Raw genomic sequence first — 20,018 nt, 5'->3', positions numbered from 1 at the left:
ACGAGTGGTGGAGTCAAGCAGAGTCACACACACATACAGCATAAATATTATATGCATAATTTTTAAAAGGTCCTATCCTATCGAGGCCCATTTCTGCCACAGTGATGAAAAAAGATCTTCTAAGTCATTATTATGAGAAACTTTCTCAAAATAATGACCTACTGTCTCTAATGATTTAGCATCTCTAAATATTAACTTAGCATCTCTAAATAAAAGAGAGAAGAGTTTAAATGTTATGGTGCGCTTGGTTTATCTCTCAGAGACGCCGCCTACGAGTGGTGGAGTCAAGCAGAGTCACAAACACAAACAGCATAAATATTATATGCATAATTTTTAAAAGGTCCTATCCTATGGAGGCCCATTTCTGCCACAGTGATGAAAAAAGATCCTTTAAGTCATTATTATGAGAAACTTTATCAAAATAATGACCTACTGTCTCTAAATAATGACTTACTTTCTCAAATAAAAGAGAGAAGCGTTTAAATGTTATGGTGCGCTTGGTTTATCACTCAGAGACACCCCCGATGAGTGGAATCGAGCAGAGTCACACCACATATAGCCCATATATTATAAATATAATTATAAAGAGATCCTATATCTATGGAAGCCCATTTCTGCCACTAAATATTGAGATTGTATCTCTAAATATTAACCTAGCATCTCTAAATGATGACTTATAGTATTTCAAAATAATGAGTTAGTATCTCTAGATGACAACTTAGCATCTCTAACTTATCATCTCAACATAATGACTTACTATCTCAAAAAAAGAGAGAATCCTTTAAATGTAATGGTGCGCTTGATTTATCTCTCAGAGGCGCTGCCAATGAGTGGAGTCAAGCAGTCACGAAATAATGACTTAGCCTCTCAAAATGCTAAGTTAATATCCAAAAATTGTGACATGGCTTCTCAAAATAATGACTTAACATCTCAAAATAATGAGTTAGAAGCATTTAAATGTAATGGTGGGCTTGGTTTATCTCTCAGAGATGCCGCTGATGAGCGGAGTCAAGCAGAGTCATGGAGCCAATTGGCTTTTAGTTTGGCAGGTACATTAACTAAGCACACACACGTAGCCTATATATTTAACATATATGTATAATTTTTTGTAGATATTATTTCTATGGAAGCCCATTTCTCCCACTGTGATGAAAAAAAAAGATCCTGTAAGTCAACATAATGACACCACTAGAATCTCAAAATAATGGCTTAAGCCCCGTCCACAATACTGCGTTTGGGTTTTAAAATGGAGACCTTTTGCTATGTTTGTTTATCCCATCCAGACTAAAACAGCGAAAACGAAGACCTAAAATGGAGAAGTTTGGAAACGCTGCCGGCCCCCGTTTTTCGTGAAAGGCCACTAGATGTGCGTTTGGTCATTTTAATATAGACGGAGATCTCTGATCTCTGAACTCTGATACGTAGCTAAAACGCTGGTGTGGACAGAGATCGTATTCGTTTTAAAACTCCGTTTTTAAACTAAAACAGAGTGGTGTAGATGGGGCCTTAGCATCCCTAAATAATAGCTTATAGTCATAGAGATATTAAGTCATTATTTTGACATGATAAGTCAAAGTTTCATCACGGCGGAAATTGGCTTCCATACACTTATCGTTAAGGACGTTGTGAGAAAAAAATAAACTGAAAAAACTTTGTTTATTTGATATACCTCATTCATAAAACCACGTAATATTGTGATATATGACCATATAACAACTTATTAAATAATAGACTATATTCAGTATGTTTACATACAATATATGGACCCACACATTTTACATTTTAACATACTAAGCAGTACTAATTCCACAGTATAACGCCAGCAGAGCAGGGACTGATCAATTGATTAATTTAGTATCACATTATTTAAGTGTATGAATGTGTTTTTAATTCAGTTATGTTCAACTTTACTTTCATATGAATAAATATGAAAGTATGTCAGTACAGCATCTGATGCCACTTTCTATCAAGTAGAACTTTAACAACGGAACAATTAGCACACAAATATATTAATATATAAATATCCACCAAGCGTTAGAGTATATTTTATTTTCAGGTAACAAAAACAGAATTCATTGATGAATTTAGAAAAGGGCTCATAAAGGCCCCCTATTAAAAATGAATTTAAAAAATAATGTAAATGAAACAGATTAGCATTACACGGAGAATGGCATATAAAAACTAATAACAGTCAAATGTACTAAAATAAACACGAGACACTTAGATGGAAAAGCATCCTTTTTATTGCTTCACTGTTCTCATTAGCTCTGGTTTGGTTAAAGAATATAATGAGAGCGTCTGTGCTCTGAAGCTCTCTTTCAGAATCACCATTTTAATCTACAGGAGTGCAGTGGTGTTGGTCCTGAGGACCGGCTGGACCAGAACCTGACAGAACAACAACTAATCTCCTTATCATGTGAGTGCAGCTCCTGCAGGCTGTCCATCTCCCGTTCTGCCACCGGCCTGAATTATTCAGCTGCAGTGTAGCTGAAAGCACATGTGGCAGAGGAAGCCTATCTATTATGTATTTTGTTTGAGGGTGTTTGGTGCTGCTGGACAACAGAAAAGCTCCTGAAGGAAAGACTGAAACCAAATGATTACGTTTAACCCCTTAAGCCATAGTTTCCCTGTATATCTTCAAAGTTAAATCCTATTCCACACCTGTTCGTTAATGCATCTACAGACATGTACACGAGTGATGCATGATGTGGATTTTTTCCTCACCGATCCACCGATAATTTATTCACATTTTGTAAATTAAAGAGAACTTAATAACCTGTCATTATTACACACCTGATGTTAAGAAAAGCTAAGATGTCACATACGACAAGATTTATAATTAAATATTCCATAACTCAAGACTGACTCTCTAAATAAAGTATGGCTTTAAAATGTTTTGCATAATAAATCAAACGTACTGACATAAGTGACAAAAATAAAATACATCCCTCAGTAAGTGGCTCTATCCAAGCGCAGCTATATGATGTCATGAGTGCGACGACAGCAGCTACGCACGTTAAAGCATTGTTTGATTCTTATTGGTTAAATTGTCAGTCAAAATTTTATTTTCCGATATGATTCTAATAATGAAAATATGCCCAGTATCGGCCAATAATTTATTGGATCAATAATTATCGTGCATCCCTAATATACACACATGCATATACACATACACGTGTTTGATCTGCTCTGATGTTTTTTTTATTTACCTTTTTTACCTTTTTACCTAAAATGTAAAAGCCTTTGCCATTGATTCTTCTGAATAAATTTATAAACGCAGCACTTTTGTTTTTGCCCCCATTCATCATGAGCTGAACTCAAAGATCTAAGACTTTCTCTACGTACACAAAAGGCCTATTTCTCTCAAATATTGTTTACAAATCTGTCAAAATCTGTGTTAGTGAGCACTTCTCCTTTGCTGAGAAAATATATCCAGCTAACAGGTGTGCCTTAGGCTGGCCACAATAAAAGGCCTTAGGCTGGCCACAATAAAAGGCCTTAGGCTGGCCACAATAAAAGGCCACTCCAAAATGTGCAGTTCCACAACGCCACAGATGTTGCAAGTTTTGAGGGAGCGTGCAGTTGGCATGCTGACTGCAGGAATGTCCACCAGAGCTGTTGCTCATGAATTGAATGTTCATTTCTCCACCATAAGCCGTCTCCAAAGGCGTTTAAGAGAATTTGGCGGTACATCCAACCGGCCTCACAACCGCAGACCACGTGTAACCACACCAGCCCAGGACCTCCACATCCAGCATCTTCACCTCCAAGATGGTCTGAGACCAGCCACCCGCACAGCTGCTGCAACAATCGGTCTGCATAACCAAAGAATTTCTGCATAAACTGTCAGGAACCGTCTCAGGGAAGCTCATCTGCATGCTCGTAGTCCTCAACGGGGTCTCGACCTGACTGCAGTTTGTCGCCTTAACCGACTTGAGTCGGCAAATGCTCACATTGGAAACTTTGGAGAGGTGTTCTCTTCACGGATGAATCCCAGTTTTCACTGTACAGGGCAGATGGCAGACAGTGACACCGGATACTGACTGGTCTCTGGTCTCCCCTGGACCCCCCAATACAGTGAAACTTCACATTTTCAAGTGGCCTTTTATTGTGGCCAGCCCTTTAAGGCACACCTGTGCAATACCCATGCTGTCTGATCACCTCAGCTCATGAACAAAAGTGTCGCGTTTATAATTTTGTTCAGTGTGTGTGACGATGCTCATTTGCATTGTCTCTGCTTGTCAGCAGTTTGGAAAACTCATTTTTTGCCCCACAATATTTACTCTGACAAATGTTTTCACAGGTTTTGGATCTTTGAACCTCACCACAGACAGTGAAATAGAGTGCTTTTGTGGTTCAAACATTTCAAGCAAAAATCTGGAATATGAGGAAGTCTGACAGAAGTTATGTACATTCTCATTTATATTGAAATAATTTAAACCTTGTATTTATTGATTTATTGTCTGTTTTGTGGCTTTTAAACAAGCATCCTTCCAATCTATCCCATCAATATCTTCTTGTGGATCAATTTCCCAGTCATTTAATTTATCTAGTGTTGATTCAGTCCTAGATTCTACTAATATGCGGTAATATTTAGATACATGACCTGTAACTATTTAAAGAAGTGTTTTTTAGGGATTTGTGTGTTTTACCTTCGCTGACTAAAGACACACTGTATTATGCTCAGTAAAGAGAGATTTCATGAGTTAGATTAGAAAATTTGCACTTACAATATTGTTATCGTGCACTTATGATGATAAATAAGGTCTTATATAAACAAATAAAATAGTTATTTTATTTCTAAAACTTCTTCTGTTACAATGAACCAAACTGTACATGGTTCTGGAGAAGTGCTTTGGTCTGACAGTGACATGCATTTTCAGCGAGTTCCAGTTATTTATTGTTGGTATCGTGTTTACAATGAGTGAAACATTCAAACCCAAGACTTTCATCAAATGGAAATATTCCAAGACTTCATTTACACCTGGTGCTAGCATGCAGTGGTGGATGAAGTACTCTAAAGTAAAGGTAACTAGTACAACACTGTAAAAATACACTGTTACAAGTAAAAGTCCTGCATTGAAAATTTAAAGCATGTAATTAAGTAAAAGTATATAAGTATAATCAGGAAAATATAAGTATTAAAGTAAAAGTATTTCTGTGTTATGACATATCTGTGATATTATTATTACTCATGCATTAATATAAAGGCAGGATTTTACTGTTGTAATTGTTGAGCTGGAGCTTATTTTTAACTATTTTGTATGTGCAACAAATGATATTTTCATTATGGATTATTTTCAGGGCTTTTTAGCCTTTATTTGGAAAGGACAGAGCTGTGTAGGAAATTAGGAAGTGAGTGGAAGACATGCCTCAAAAGGTACAAGGCAGGAATCAAACCTGGGACCGTGGCTACAAGGACTAAGCCTTGCACATGGGGTGGTCCCTCCACCAACTGAGCCACCAGCACTCTGTTGCCAGTCAATTAATTAATTAATGTCAAACTAATTATCGTGTATACTGCTGTATACTTGTAAAATGTTGGGTAGTTTAAATTATAACAAATCATATTTAATAAACTCTTTATATGTTTTGTGTGTAAAAATCTTAATTTGTAAAGTAACTGAAGCAAAAAGTAAAATGTAATGAAGTAAAAAGTACAATATTTCTCTCTGAGATGTGGTGGAGTACAAGTAGAAAGTGGCATGAAAAGAAAATACTCACGTAAAGTACCTCAAATTTATACTTCAGTACAGTACTTGAGAAAATGTACTTAAATACCGTCCACCACTAAAATGGTATCTTTGTGTTTACACAAAAAAGCAGCAACATCCTGCTTTATATTAATGATGAGGAATACATTACATTACATTTACTTATTTAGCAGACACTTTAATCCAAAGTGACTTGTACGTAACAACATACAAGCATCAACAAAGCATCTATACAGTAAGAGATCTACGAGCCGCAGTAAATACAAGTAAGGGCTAAGAGCCCGTGCGGCATCAATGGGGTAAATACCAAGGGAAAGAGTTAACGAAATAGTGCAATCAATACAAGACAATTGTAAGGAGACGGAAGAAGAAGAGTTATAAGAGGAAGTGATGAGTTTTCAAGAGCTTCTTAAAGTTAGAGATAATAATCTTTTGAGAGAATATTTAGTAGTACAACAGGCAGATTGATTATACTCACATACTTTAGATGAAGTAACACAGCATTGTATTATAGTCTTATTGTAAGTTTTGTATAGTTGTACATTTTTTGACCTCCTTACTTTTTATATATTTATATTTATATTCATGTGTACTGAAAGCACCAATTTATACCAAGGCAAATTTCTTGTATGTGAAAATGTACCTGGCAATAAATCTGATTCTGATTCTGTAAAGGATCTGAATACTTGGATGGAATTGGTGGATGAGGGATGGATGGATGGATGGATGGATGGATGGATGGATGGATGGATGGATGGAGTCGCATCCACGTTATGGACGCCAACACGTGGTTTAGAAAACAAACAGGAGATTCTGGGGAGTCCTCCGTGTCCAGTATGTGGAGACAGGCTGATGTTAATCATTCACTACGGAGCTTTAAGTTTTTTTACTGCACGTTCTTGTTTTGGAGGCGAATATCCTCGAGGTGATGCTTCAACCAATCAGAGAGCTGATTCACAGACATCAGCAGGTCAATGTGAATGACTGAACAACAACTCCAGGAAATGGAAATGAACGAAAACAAACATCAACAAGTAAAAATTCTCTACATTAAAGACTGTACTGTGTATGAAAATGTAACTGCAGTAAAAGTATGTGAGTATAATCAGAAAAATATTCTTAAAGTACAATAAAATGCCCCTGTACTGTTGTACTACTATTATATCTCCTCTCCTCAGATTATTATTCCTTATCATTAATAATGCAGGATTTTATTACTCTAGTTGTTGGAGCTCATTCTGAACTATTAAAATAACTTTACACGATCAAATAAGAACATGTGCAATATGATTAAGTAGGCTACATTTATTCAAGTACTGTACTTAAGTACAGTTTTTACTCGACATTTATTTACTTTAATCTTTAGTTACTTTACAGATTTATATTATTAATACAACATTTATTCAACAAAGCATATATATATATATATATATATACACACACAGTAATTAAAATGAGCACCTTAATGCATCAATAATTAGAATCCAAAAATATATTTGATTGCAGGATTTCTACACTGGTGTAATGACCGGAGTACTTCTTCCACCACTATAACTTACACTCTCTGTCATTAAATGGTATCTGACGCCCTCATCTGTCCAACAACAAGCATTACTTCAGAAGAAAAGCAGGACACGTCTGCTGGATTAAGATTTGAAAGAGTTCTAGTCCTTCATAAGACTGACAGGTGATTCACAAGAGAGCATGTTAATTAAAAAACAAATGTAAAATGTCTAATTCCTATTTTAACCTTGAGGGCTTAAGGTGAGACACAACAGCCAAATAGGCTTTTCCCCCAACTTTACTCATATCACAATGAATATTCATATACTAGCATGCAGATTAGGTATTTATTAGGTACAAATACATTTTCAGCAATAAGAGTCATAATAAGGATTTATTTAATATGATGATCTAACTGCTTTGAAGGGCGAGGAAAATGACTTGGGGTACAGGAAATGGAATAATTTTGAGAAACCCGTTGGTAAAGAGCAGTTAAAGCAATTACAAAACACCTCAAATGATGAATGATTCAATATGGAGAGTTTTAAAAAGACAGGTTAAAAATTTTATATGTTAAATGTTGACAAAGATGAAATTAACGCAATCTGCTGTTGGCGGACTTGTTAAAAATTGACAACTAATAATATTATATATATTCTTCAAGATTGATTTGTACATTTTATAGAATAGAACAGAATAGAATATACTTTATTGTCCCCTAGGGGAAATTTGTCATGGACGATTACAGACAATTAATATATAATAATAAATTTATAATCAACTTTGCAGTACAATGCATGTGGAATTTGTTCTCTGCATTTAGCCCGATTAGGGAGCCGCCACTGTGCATCGCTCAGGGAAACTTCAGGCAAACTCACTGTGTTTTGAAAAAGTAATCTGAATAATTACGTTGAAACAATACAGAATTTATTTGCTTGAATTAAATATTCAACCCATCGATGGTTTGTTAGCAGGGCAGGACTGGTAATGCTGGGTGGGCTGACACACTTTTGGGGCCGGTGTAACCTAAATTATGTATTTATATAACTGTTTTTAAAAAATGGGCCAATGATCGGCCCATAAAGCGCAGACAACAGCCCATTGGGTAATTTTCTATACCGACACTGGACTGGCCCAATCACACCTCTTATTAGCCCCGACCACTTTTTGAAAGCATTTGTTAAAAATGCTCTGATAATAGCTTGCACCAAGAAATGTTAATAACAATAATAAATGTTAATTAACAAATAAAAATGCAATGACAAAGCCTGCAATGCAATGTAAATATAGAAGAAAACTGTTTTGTCCAGAAAAAGTAAATTAAGCTAAAAACAATAATGAGCTACTGATTACTGCATTATAATCTATTATATTTTTATGTTGTAACAGGCCCCATGATCAATGTAAGGAAATCAGAATAAAGGCACGATCCTGATGAAGGCTAGATGGCTGAATTTGGTGAAAAAAGCAGAGTGATGAAGAGTTCACACTTTCAAAGTAAGAAATACTTTTAATCACCAGTTTGAGTCAATTTTAAATGAGTGTCTTACAAATATTAGTTACAGTAATTTGCATGATTTTTAATATCTAGTGTTGAGCCTCTGACTATACAAGCCTGCAGGATATTTTACATTAATTATAATGATTTAATGCTTTAAATGTCTGTATGGCATCGGTCTGCATTTGATATCTGTCTGTCTGTCTGTGTTTGTGTGTGTCCTCCTCTCTCTCTGTCTGTCAGTCAGTCAAGTCCACCAGCTGAATTTTTTCTCTATAAATCCTCTGAGATCTGAGTCGAGGCTGACTCTCCCTGACCCTCCGCTCTGTGAAGTTGCTCAGGTTGGCTGCTCCTGCTCTGACCTCTGACCTCTGCTGGAGATGGGATGGGGCCTGGGGTGGGAGGGACATGAAGGAGTGCCTCTTGTCGGGAGCGTTGACCTTACAGGGTTTGAACAATGAGAGGTGACAACAGGCCAATGTAGGCTGATCTGAAACAAGGATGTCAGGAGTAAAATAAAGACCAGGACACGGTTCTGTTCCCTCAGTCTGGTTTGACTGGTTTGATTGTGCTTCTGTATTTTCAGCCTTCACAGACATTCGACTGTATGGAGAACCTCCAGTCTGGCCATCTTGAGCTTGTTTGCATTTCTTTCTTTTTTTAATCTATGTCTATTTAATTGGTGGAAAGTAGTTAACTTAATACATTTATTCAAGGACTGCACTACAATTTGGAAGCACTTGTGCTTTACTTGAGTATTAAAATTTTTTGCTGCTTTGTATCAATCTATCTATGGTACTTTTTACTCCATTATATTAATCTAACACTATTTATTTTTCAGATTAAAATCCTGTGGAAATTATCCTAAACGCACCTGCCGACCCTGTATTCAGTTATGGTTTGTTATCTCAAGATCACGAGATAATTATCCTGTTATCCCAGGAAAACGGAGAAGAAAATATAAGTTAAAATAGTTTAAAATAAGTTTAAAATAGTTAGTTGCATGTTAAAACTAGCTAACTGTATAGTTAAAACCAGTTAAGTGTATATAGTAGTTAAAAGTGTGTCTGCTGTCACAAAGTGTATATAAAGTATTTTTAGAACTAGTGAACTGTAGTTAGTAACTCTAGTTAAATGTAAATGCTCCGTACTTCTAGTCTTTTCGACCACTCAAAGCGCTTTTACACTACATCTGCATTCACCATTCATGCACATTCATACACTGAGCCTAAGTGCTCAAACGGAAACTAGCATTCACACACATTCATATGCTGGTGGAACAGCCGCCAGGGGTAAATCGGGGTTCAGTATCTTGCCCAAGGACACTTCGACACGCAACCAGGGGGAGCCAGGGATCAGGGACAACCCGCTCTACTGTAGAGCCTAGTTGAAACTAGTTAAGTGTAGCCTATATAGTTTAAAACTAGCTAACTGTAGAGTCTAGTTAAAACTAGTTAAGTGTGTATAAAGTATTTTTAAAACTAGCTAACTGTATATAGTACCCTAGTTAAACTAGTTATGTGTAGCCTATATAGTTTAAAACTAGCTAACTGTAGAGTCTAGTTAAAACTAGTTAAGTGTGTATAAAGTATTTTTAAAACTAGCTAACTGTATATAGTACCCTAGTTAAAACTAGTTATGTGTAGCCTATATAGTTTTAAACTAGCTAACTATAGTAGTTAAAACTTGTTAAGTTTACATAGAAGTGAAATTTCACCTTTATTTAACCAGAAAGAAAACTCAACTCAGCCTCCATGTCTTTTAAAAGTAGGTACTACTAGTAGTACTTTGAAAGCAATCAGTGAAACCGGCTCCTGAAGGTTCAGGACATTTTGCAGCTGATTCCAAGCACATACTTAAATGCCCCTTTTTCCAATTCAATCCGGACTTGAGGGACAGATAACAGTAATAAGTCAAGATCTTCCTGTGCCTTTCTTTTTGATGTAGGTTTGTATGTATGCGGGAAGCAGACCACGAATAGCCTTGTAAATAAGAATGTGCCAAGGATTAAGTGCAATGCAGAATATAGTGAAGTGCAGGCTATATAAAGTTTTTCAAAACTAGCTAACTTATCAAGCAGGTAAAACTAGATCTACAACAGTAAAACACTGCTCTGACATTGATGATCCTATATATCAGATCAGATATCTGTCACAGGAGACACGTGACACAACCAGTAGGCTGCTTTTACGGGTAAGACTTTAATTCATTCTGACAGTGACACTGTGAAACACCGTGGCTCCATCTCTGAATATATTTAATTGGTTACAAACTAAAAGTTGGACCCAGAGTTTGGACTTACAGGGGAGACAGCGTGTGTGAAGGAATGTACTTTTGTTCATAAGACAGAAAGAAAGAGAAAGGCGAAACAAAAAGGTTTGGCCCCTCGAACGTGCTATTAGTGTGGCTGAGTGGTTTCCTGAGGCCCCTCACAAAGGCAACTGTAAAGCAATAAAAAGGCTTCCTCAGCTCTTGAGTCCTGACGTCTCTTCAAAGTTGGACGTGGAGTGCCGCCTGCCGCTCACTGTAACTGCTGCCTTTAAAGGGTGAAACACTCCTCAGTGCCTTATCGCCACTGCTGCTCGCATACTGCCGTGAAAGACACCAACAAAGGGATGAAACAAATCAATTTATAGGTAAAAAGACTGACTGAATATGGAAAGTTCTGGAGAAATATATCTCAAAATAAATGTGAATCCAAATAAACCTGCAAACACAACACGAATGTGGCCTTTTGTGTGCAGAGGAAAGTGTGTATAAAACAATGATCAATCAAAATAAAAAGTGTACATAGGGAAGATTTTTTATTTTTATAGATAAAGAGCCACAACTTCCACACTGATTGAACATAAAAGGTCACAAGGTTAAGGTCAAACTTTAACAATGTGTTGTAAATTAAAAGACAATGTAAACTCTTAAGCTGAAACAAATAACTAAAGGTTTCAAATAAATGTAGTGGAGTAATAAGTATAGGCCTACAGTATTTCCCTCAGTGGTCTGAAAGTATAAGTTTAAATAGAAATAGTCAAATAAGGGACAAGTACCTCACCTACAGGGCTTCTTGAGTAAATGTAGTACCATGGGGAACAATAACGAAGTACATTTATCAAGTGCTGCACTTAAATACAAGTAAGAGGTTTTGTAATTGAGTATTTTCTTTTAATGCCACTTTCTACTTCTACTCCACCCCATCTCAGAGGGAAATGTTGTACTTTTTACTTCACTACATTTATCTGACAGCTTCAGTTACAAATTATTTTAAAAAGTAAGATTTATGAAGAGTTTATAAAATAGGATGTCTTGTTATAAATCAAAATACCCAGCAGTTTATACAAGTACAGCTGGTACATTTGTTGATTGACAGAAATTTAATTGGCAACTATTTTGATGATCGTTTACACATAAACATTTTATGGTTCACAAATGTGAAGATTTTGCTGCTTTTTCTTTTTGCTCTCTTTCTTCTTCTTTAGCATTGTGAAGGTGTCAAATAATCAGCAGAATTATTCCATAATAAAGATAATTATTAATTGCAGTCTGATACAAAATCTAAACCAACTAAAACAGTAAAATTTTGCTTTTACATGAATGCATGAGGAATAATAATCTAATGATATAAATAGTAAAAAAGTCACAGGGAACAATTTTCATTCTGAATACTTTTACTTTTAATACTTTCCAGATAATACATACTTAACTCAATGCAGTACTTTTACTTTTAACAGAGTATTTATCCAGTGAGCGAGCCTCTTAGTACTTTTACTTAAGTAAAGGATCTGAATACTTCATCCACTACTGTTAGTTACTTTCCTGCACTGCATATTCATATTCTTCACTACAACTAAAAGTAAAGTTATAGGCCAAGATCAGAGTCACTCTTTGTTCTCAATTTAATTAAACTTTTAGAGGTTTAATTCCTGTAGAATTAAAGTAATCCTTAGTTTGCTCAAGTAAAAAAAAATAGTTCACGGAGGTCCCGCGGTGTGTCCCCGGGCCTCAGCTTGAGAACCTGCACGGCACCAGCCACAGTTGACTTGAGAGTGATTAAAAATGAAGCGCTATAGAAACCAGCAGGCCAATAGAGGACCGGGAAGCTGTTTACAAGAGGGGGGTGTACCGTTTCTATGGTTGCTGGACAAACCTCCTGCACCAGGTATTAAACTGCCTCCCCGACGGATCCTGCAGCCCGCTGACACCCGTTACAAAGACCTCCGCAGAGGAGGAGAAGAAGCGCACAACGCAGCGCCAAATCCACAGGAATTTCTCCTCTTTTCTTTCTTTCAAGCTGACAACAGGTGCACTTCAAATAGGCTGGGGCTGAACAATCAATACGTGCTGCGCGTTTTGGGATTTAAAACGCAACATAACAGCAAAAAGGTGAGTTTTGAACTTTATTCTAAGATTAATTTATCCCCTGAATGTGTTACACTACAGCTGAAGTGTCTGAATCAAAAGTCCACAAATATTTAAATTTATTTAACTCTTAACAAATACATTTAATTATTTATAAATGCTAAATACACAATATACTTACAAGCAAATTAATGTATATACTGGCAGTAAAGTATTACCTGTAAAATAATAAGGTGTTTGGTAAATTAAATCCTGTCCTTGGAGCCTGAATACAAAAATGTGCGGATTTTACGCGTAAACCGTCCTAAATGTGTCCTCAAAGGTGACAGTAGGCCTACACATTCCACCTATAGTTTAATAACACAGTTTAGTTTGAAGATTTTTTTAACTTTTACCATGTAGTAGATTTGTGTGGGTTAAACGTTAACGGCACCTGTAGCCGTCGGTGGGCACGATGCGCTCTTTTCTGCGCTGAGCGTCAAGTGCGCAACAGAGTTTTCTGGAAACCTCTGAGACACGGACAGAGAGAGAGAGAGAGAGAAAAGGCTGCTGCTCATCAACAAGTTAGGGGTTTCAGAATATTCCTCACTTTTGCAGCACGTTTCAGACAGTAAGGTGAGAGAATAGCAGCAGGATTCAAATGGGAATTGGAATCTGAAAGACTTTACGCGCACGGACGCGCGCGCGCCCGCACACACACACACACACACACACACACACACACACACACACACACACAGAGGCTCTGTTTTCAAATAGGGCCATCATTGTCCTTCCTTTTCGCACTTGTGTTGACGTTGGTTGTATATTTTCGGTCCTGTCAGGCGGTGGCAGGGGGAGGAGGAGGAGAAGGAGCTGGGAGACGGAGAGGAGAGAGCCATGCTGTCTCTGAGCTGTGCAGACCCCTGGCCTGAAGGCTCGGTGGCGCTGGAGGAGGAGGTAATGACCGCCGCTGCCCAAGCTGAGGAGCGGGACAGCATCAACAACAACAACAACAGCAACAGCAGCATCAACAACAGCTCCATCAACCTGGACGACAGCCTGACCAGCCTGCAGTGGTTGCAGGAGTTCTCCATCCTCGGTGCCAACGTTCCGCAACAGACCCACCACCAGCAGCACCTGTTCGGCCAACAGCCGCTGGGCTCCGACGCACCGGCCTCCCCTCTGGCCGGGGACCCCGCCTCCATGGGCATGCCCCTGACACCGGGGAAGCCCATCGCGGCGGCCTACAGCAGGATGCAGTCCCTCCCCAGCATCGTGGCTCACGGTCACTGCCCCGACGAGGTGGACTACAAGACCAACGCGCGCATCAAGCCGCCGTACTCGTACGCGACGCTCATCTGCATGGCCATGCAGGCCAGCAAGAAGAGCAAGATCACTCTGTCCTGCATCTACAAGTGGATCACTGACAACTTCTGCTACTACAGACACGCCGATCCCACCTGGCAGGTAAAGGACACACAGTGAATTACACAATCCACTCTTTAAAAAGGAAGCGTCACTTCTAACACTCCCTGTATGAAAATGAGTTTCTCTCAGGTCTGCTTTCTGCACTGGGGTCAAACCACAGCTGGGCACATGATTTCTTTTCTATTTAAAGAACAGTAAAAAAAAAAAAATCCATTACAGAGGGACAGAACATACTGAGAGGCCTGGGCCTGCTGCCATGCTCTGATGAAGTATTAGTGACTTAGCTGTGTGGCTAATTAATAACTCCTGCAGCCAGAAACACTTTCACAAAACCTTCATAGAAAACACTAAATTCTCTTTTTATTTTTATTACATTGCTTTTGTTCATTTAAAGCAGCTCACTGTTTTTTTCTGCTTGAGCAAAAACAAGAGATGGAGGGGTAAAAGGAGGGGCAGCAGATTCCCCCTCCAGAGGGCAGGAATTTTTGAGAAAAGTTTAATTTTGCCGGATAAATGATTGATGAAGCTGTTAGCTGTACTCCTTGTTTGTGCATCTGGCTCAGGCATTTCAGAGCATTTTGTTATTGCAAGGCAGTACATGGGGCAGATAATATTTAACAAAGGTCACAGGGTCACTGCTCTATTTAGACATCAGTGAAGGGGGTGGGCGGGGGTGAATGCAAGAGTACACAGTGCGTTAATGTGATGTATGGTGCTCTGGCATCAGTACTTCCTGCCTCACGACAGGCTGATGTACAGTCAGTTTACCAAATAGGCTTTGGTTTAAAGGAATGCTTCAACATTTTGGGCAAATGCACTAACTTCCTTCCCTGCAGAGAGTTAGATTGTTGCCATTGCCATGTCTGTACAGTAAATATGAACTTACAGCCAGCAGCTGGTTAGCTTAGCTTAGCATAATTTAGCATAAAGACTAGACCAGGCAGGCTCTGTCCAAAGGTAACAGAATCAACCTCCAAGCAACTCTAATAGCTCACAGATTAACATGCTAATTCGTGGAAACGGCCGTATGGGTCGATCATGCAACATCTTATTACGACTAATATTTACATTTTTTTGTCAGGCCGCGACCTCTAGCGGCAGAAAAAGTCAGGTGACGTAGTATAAAAAGAGAGGAGGGCGGTGGGGTCCTGTGTGGAAGAAAGTCAAAGGTTACATGTTTTAAGTTAAATAACGTTTTGTAGATCACGATTTAAATAATGTGCGTATTTTAACCCAAACCACGATCTTTTTCCTAAAACTAAGTGGTTTTGTTGCCTAAACCAAGCAGAACAAAACAGATTCCCAACGTTTACCATGTGTTAAACATCATGTGACTTACGTTACATACTTAAGGTCCTGTACGCCTGCCGCTGGGTTGGTACGGCCGTTTTGGGACACTTTGTGGTTTACTGGGGGCAATGTGTTGGACTATTTCTTGGCCAGTAGCGGTGACTTCTGCTGATTGCCTGGCATCCTTATGGTCACATGGGCCAGAAGAAATAGTCTACAATAAATCCACTGTAGCCTCACCAAGAAATTACTAGAACTTTGAACAAAAAAATCTGTTCTAAATTCCTTTATTCGGATGTTTGTTGGATGGATGTAGTCAGTCAGTTCAATACTGCACAAGATCATGTTGCTCATGGCATGCTAGATGAAGTTATTTTAGTTAAGTTTACTTTGGTTTTCTAGTGGTGTGATAAAAATGTTTTGTTTCATCATTGAATCAGAAAGTTAGTTTGTGCATTTGTCGAGATGTCTAATTTCTTATTCTGTCTATATTTTTTCATATGTTCTAGTTTATTTACTCAAATAATGATACTGTTTGTGTGTACTGTTGTGTTTTTTAATCATCAGAAGCGACTTCCAAAGGCCACAGGTCTGCAAGTAGTCTTCTTCATGTATTATTAATTACGAAGTCGGCATTGCCAATATAAATAATTAATGTCCCATCTAGCTGTGCAGTGATGACAAGACTCCAAGGAGTCACTGCTACCGGCAAGAAGTAGTCCGACAAGTAACCCACCTTAAAATCACAACTCGTTTTTACACTTGAGTTTTTGTCCTGGTTAAAATAATGAGATATAATATTAGTGAGCTTTAGAGGCGGTTTCTGTTCCCTTTGGATAGAGCCAGGCTAGCTGTGTCTTTATGCTAAGCTAAGCTAACTAGCTACTGGCTGTAGCTTCACATGCTACAGACATGAGAGTGTCTCAGCAAGAAAGCCAATTAAAATATTTCCCAAAATATCGCACAACGCCTCAGAAGTGGCGTCCAAAGTTGTTTGGTGAAGCCAGTATGTGAGCGCTCATGTTTAAATACGTCTCTTTTCAGAACTCCATCCGACACAACCTCTCGCTCAACAAGTGCTTCATCAAGGTGCCGCGGCAGAAGGACGAGCCGGGAAAGGGAGGTTTCTGGAAAATTGACCCGCAATACGCTGAGCGTCTCCTGAACGGCGCCTATAAGAAGAGGCGAATGCCACCGGTCCAGATCAACCCGGCCCTGCAGAACAGGCTCATGGTCAACCTCCAGCCCCAGTCCAGAGGCCCCTGCGGCCCCATTGGAGGTCAGAGCAGCCTGTGCATCAACCCAGAGTCCCAGCAGCTTCTACTCGAGTTTGAAGAGGCAACCGGCGCAGACCAGAACTGGGACCCTCATCTGGCTGAAGGGACCATGCTGGGGTCGTGGCCAGTGGTCAGGGGAAGAGGTGGGCACAAGAGGAAACAGTCGGGGGGCTCCAGAAATGGTGGCGCCAAAGCCCCCCGGCGCTCCAGCTCCCCGCTGCTCTCTGTGGACGAACCGAAGGAGATTGGACCTCTGAAGGGGGACTTTGACTGGGACGCCCTGCTGGACTCGGCCCTCAGCGGGGAGCTCAGTTTGGAGGGAGGAGAACCTCTGAGCCCCATCATGAAAGAGGAGGACCTGACAGTGCGGGGGACCCACATCTCTCCTGTTGAAACCCCCGCAGGGACAGCGGACATCCACGTGTTGGTGGAGACCCAAAGGAATAATGACATGTCGGACTTTGACGAGGAGACCTTCCTCGCCACGGCCTTCCTGGAGAGCCCCTGGCCAGAAGAGGAGGAACAAGGCCGCAGTGACTTCCTCTGTAGCTCCACCGTCAACCTGGACCAGCTGTTTGACCTCGGGGACTCATTAGGCGGAGACCCAAGCGCCCGGATTGACACCCTCCTTTGAGGAATAGTTGCTTTCCAGGTCTCCTTTCAGACTTGCGGCTACGCTACTGGGGAATAACAGACTCTTTTTCTTTTTTACACTCAAGCAATCCTTATTGTCCTTTTCAAGATGTTTAAAGTATTTTTAGAATTACATTTTGATGCTGAATCGTGCAGGAAGTACATTCCCAATGCCTACCAAACAAAGATGCCACAAATGTACAGTGTACAACCACGTTTGGTGAACCATGACATGACTTGAGACGAACAAAAAGTGATTTTCAGAATTAGGGCCTGGTTAAAGAGAAGCTGGTGAAACTTAACGACAAAATTAATCCACGCGTCTTTACAAAACATTTTATTATAGAAGCTTGATGACGTAGTAAGTACTCGCGGGGTTCGTGGGTGAACCCCTGTAGCTGGTGAGATAACCGCTAACATGCTAGCAAACCAAGACATGCTAGGGCTAGCCAATCACATTAGCTTTCCTAGCTTCTTTTTTTCTCTTTACCGGGCTGCTACATCATTTAATTCAACAACTTTTTATCGAAGACAGAAAATACGAACCTCTCTGAGTTAACGCCATTGGCCAAGTGGCCCATGGACATTAGTAAAGATGGTTAGCAACCAGTTAGCAAGCTTGTTAGCGCTTTGCTAACAAGAGAGTAAGTTGACACAGTTTATTAAAAGCTGTGTCATCTTGTCTGTGGAGCAGTTTATACTTTACACAGCTAATGAGTTTGTTTTGCTATTGGTCACGAGGCTAATTTGTGTGTTAAAGTTAACCAAAATTGAACTTGATGCAAAATAAGTGCATCGAACTACTTAAGCGTTGCAAGTTAATCCACTTAATTGTGATGCAAAATTTCAGCGTTTTAAATGTGTGAACAGACCCTTTTGGATTACACATCATGATCTCTGTTTACATCTTAAAAAAAGTAAGAAGACGAGATGACTTATCCACAATTTTTGTTTTTATAGAGGAAGAAATAACCGAGCGGTATCAGCAGATGTCAGGCCGAGGCTGCGACACAGATGCATTTTCTTTTACAGGAAGTCATTTGTTGCTGAGGATTGTATTAATATGACTGTAAATAATACTGTGACAGCAGCACTATGATGATGAATAATGAGATATTTGCCAAATGATGTTTGGTGTAGGAGTGATTTACCGTATTAGGCTTAAGGTTTTTTTTGCGTGTTTTTTTTTTACTACTAACTATCCTCTATGCTTTTTTTCCATAAAGAACTAGGAACAGTTTAACTAGATAAGTAACAAATATGCAGGATTGCATTTTTCAAGAGGAAGGGAAACAGAGATGTCAGTTTTTGTTTTTATTACTACTTTTTTTGATCCTCTGATTAGCAGAGCAGTAGATGGAGAGCAGGACACATTTGAGCTTCATGGCATAAAAGTTAAAATGGACACGAAACAGCTTGAGGCAAAAATTCTCCAACAAAGAACAATTAAGACCTTAAAATGTTGACTTTAAAAAGGCCACGGTGTCTTGTAAATGAATACCTGACCTTCTGTGTGCCAAGTACAACACTTGGGACTCGACAGGGCGGCAGTGTTACAGTAAGAGGCTGTGTTTTTAATTACTAAAAAGGAACGTGTGTTGTTTCTAGCTGTGTTTGTGAGGAGGCCGAGAGTTGTTGGTACATACAAACAAAAGATCTGCTGCAGCTTGGATATGTGTCGGTGGATACGGACTAACTGCACCAAATCGCTCCATATGAAAAGATCCAGTTCTTGTTACTGTTTTCCTCTAAAATGTGTGAAAGTGCAATCAATGTACAGTGATACTTGTTATATTTTACATTCTGTTGTAGGAGTCTATTCATGCAGTTTACTTTAGAGACCAGTTTCACTATTTTGTGTATTATGAGGTGTGAATATACACGCAGGCAGGAGAAAGGACTCTTTGTAAAACATGAAACATGTTTGTTTATTAGCTTTTCTCCATCAAATAACACTTTTAAACAATAACAATGGCGTCTCTTACCCCACGATTGGTTCTGTAAAGTCAGGCACACTGTATGCATCCTTTTACTTTCATGTTTTTGTTTTATTTTTCACTTTTCTTTGACAAATAAAGGAAAAAGTTTTACTGCATCTTGCTTGTCTAAATGAGATATTTGACTTATTTTCTAGGCACGGCTCCTGGGATGGCATTGTCGGTCTGTTAGTCTGCCTTTTTTCTCCAGACTGAAACATGGCGACAACAATCAAATAGACCGTGACACTTTGTTCAGACGTTCATCGTCCCTAGATGATAAATTCTAAAGATCCTTGGTGATCCTCTGACTTTTCCTGAGTCAGTTAAAATCTTTACATCATTGACAGATTGGTGTAACATT

At 39.0% G+C, this 20,018-nt stretch overlaps 1 protein-coding gene across 2 annotated transcripts; it reads left to right on the top strand.

Annotated features, from left to right (window-relative positions):
• The first annotated feature begins 11,807 nt into the window (after positions 1-11,807).
• On the top strand, positions 11,808-19,763 carry foxj1a (forkhead box J1a). Of its 2 annotated transcripts, XM_038710024.1 has the most exons (3): positions 11,808-13,092; positions 13,893-14,517; positions 16,813-19,763. In XM_038710024.1, the coding sequence occupies exons 2-3, from the start codon at positions 13,948-13,950 to the stop codon at positions 17,677-17,679; spliced, it is 1,437 nt and encodes a 478-aa protein (XP_038565952.1). In that variant the 5' UTR covers positions 11,808-13,092; positions 13,893-13,947; the 3' UTR covers positions 17,680-19,763. The 2 variants fall into 2 exon arrangements, with proteins under 2 accessions (XP_038565952.1, XP_038565951.1); XM_038710023.1 differs by lacking the exon at positions 11,808-13,092 and having other exon boundaries at positions 13,337-14,517.
• The last annotated feature ends 255 nt before the right edge of the window (positions 19,764-20,018 follow it).

Source organism: Micropterus salmoides, unplaced genomic scaffold, assembly GCF_014851395.1.
Source record: "Micropterus salmoides isolate LMB-PRFRI ecotype aquatic unplaced genomic scaffold, ASM1485139v1 Ms_hic_scaffold_10, whole genome shotgun sequence".
Classification (NCBI taxonomy): Eukaryota; Metazoa; Chordata; class Actinopteri; order Centrarchiformes; family Centrarchidae; genus Micropterus; species Micropterus salmoides.
Note: the sequence above shows the minus strand (reverse complement) of the source record. Positions and strands in the feature narration are given on the sequence as shown.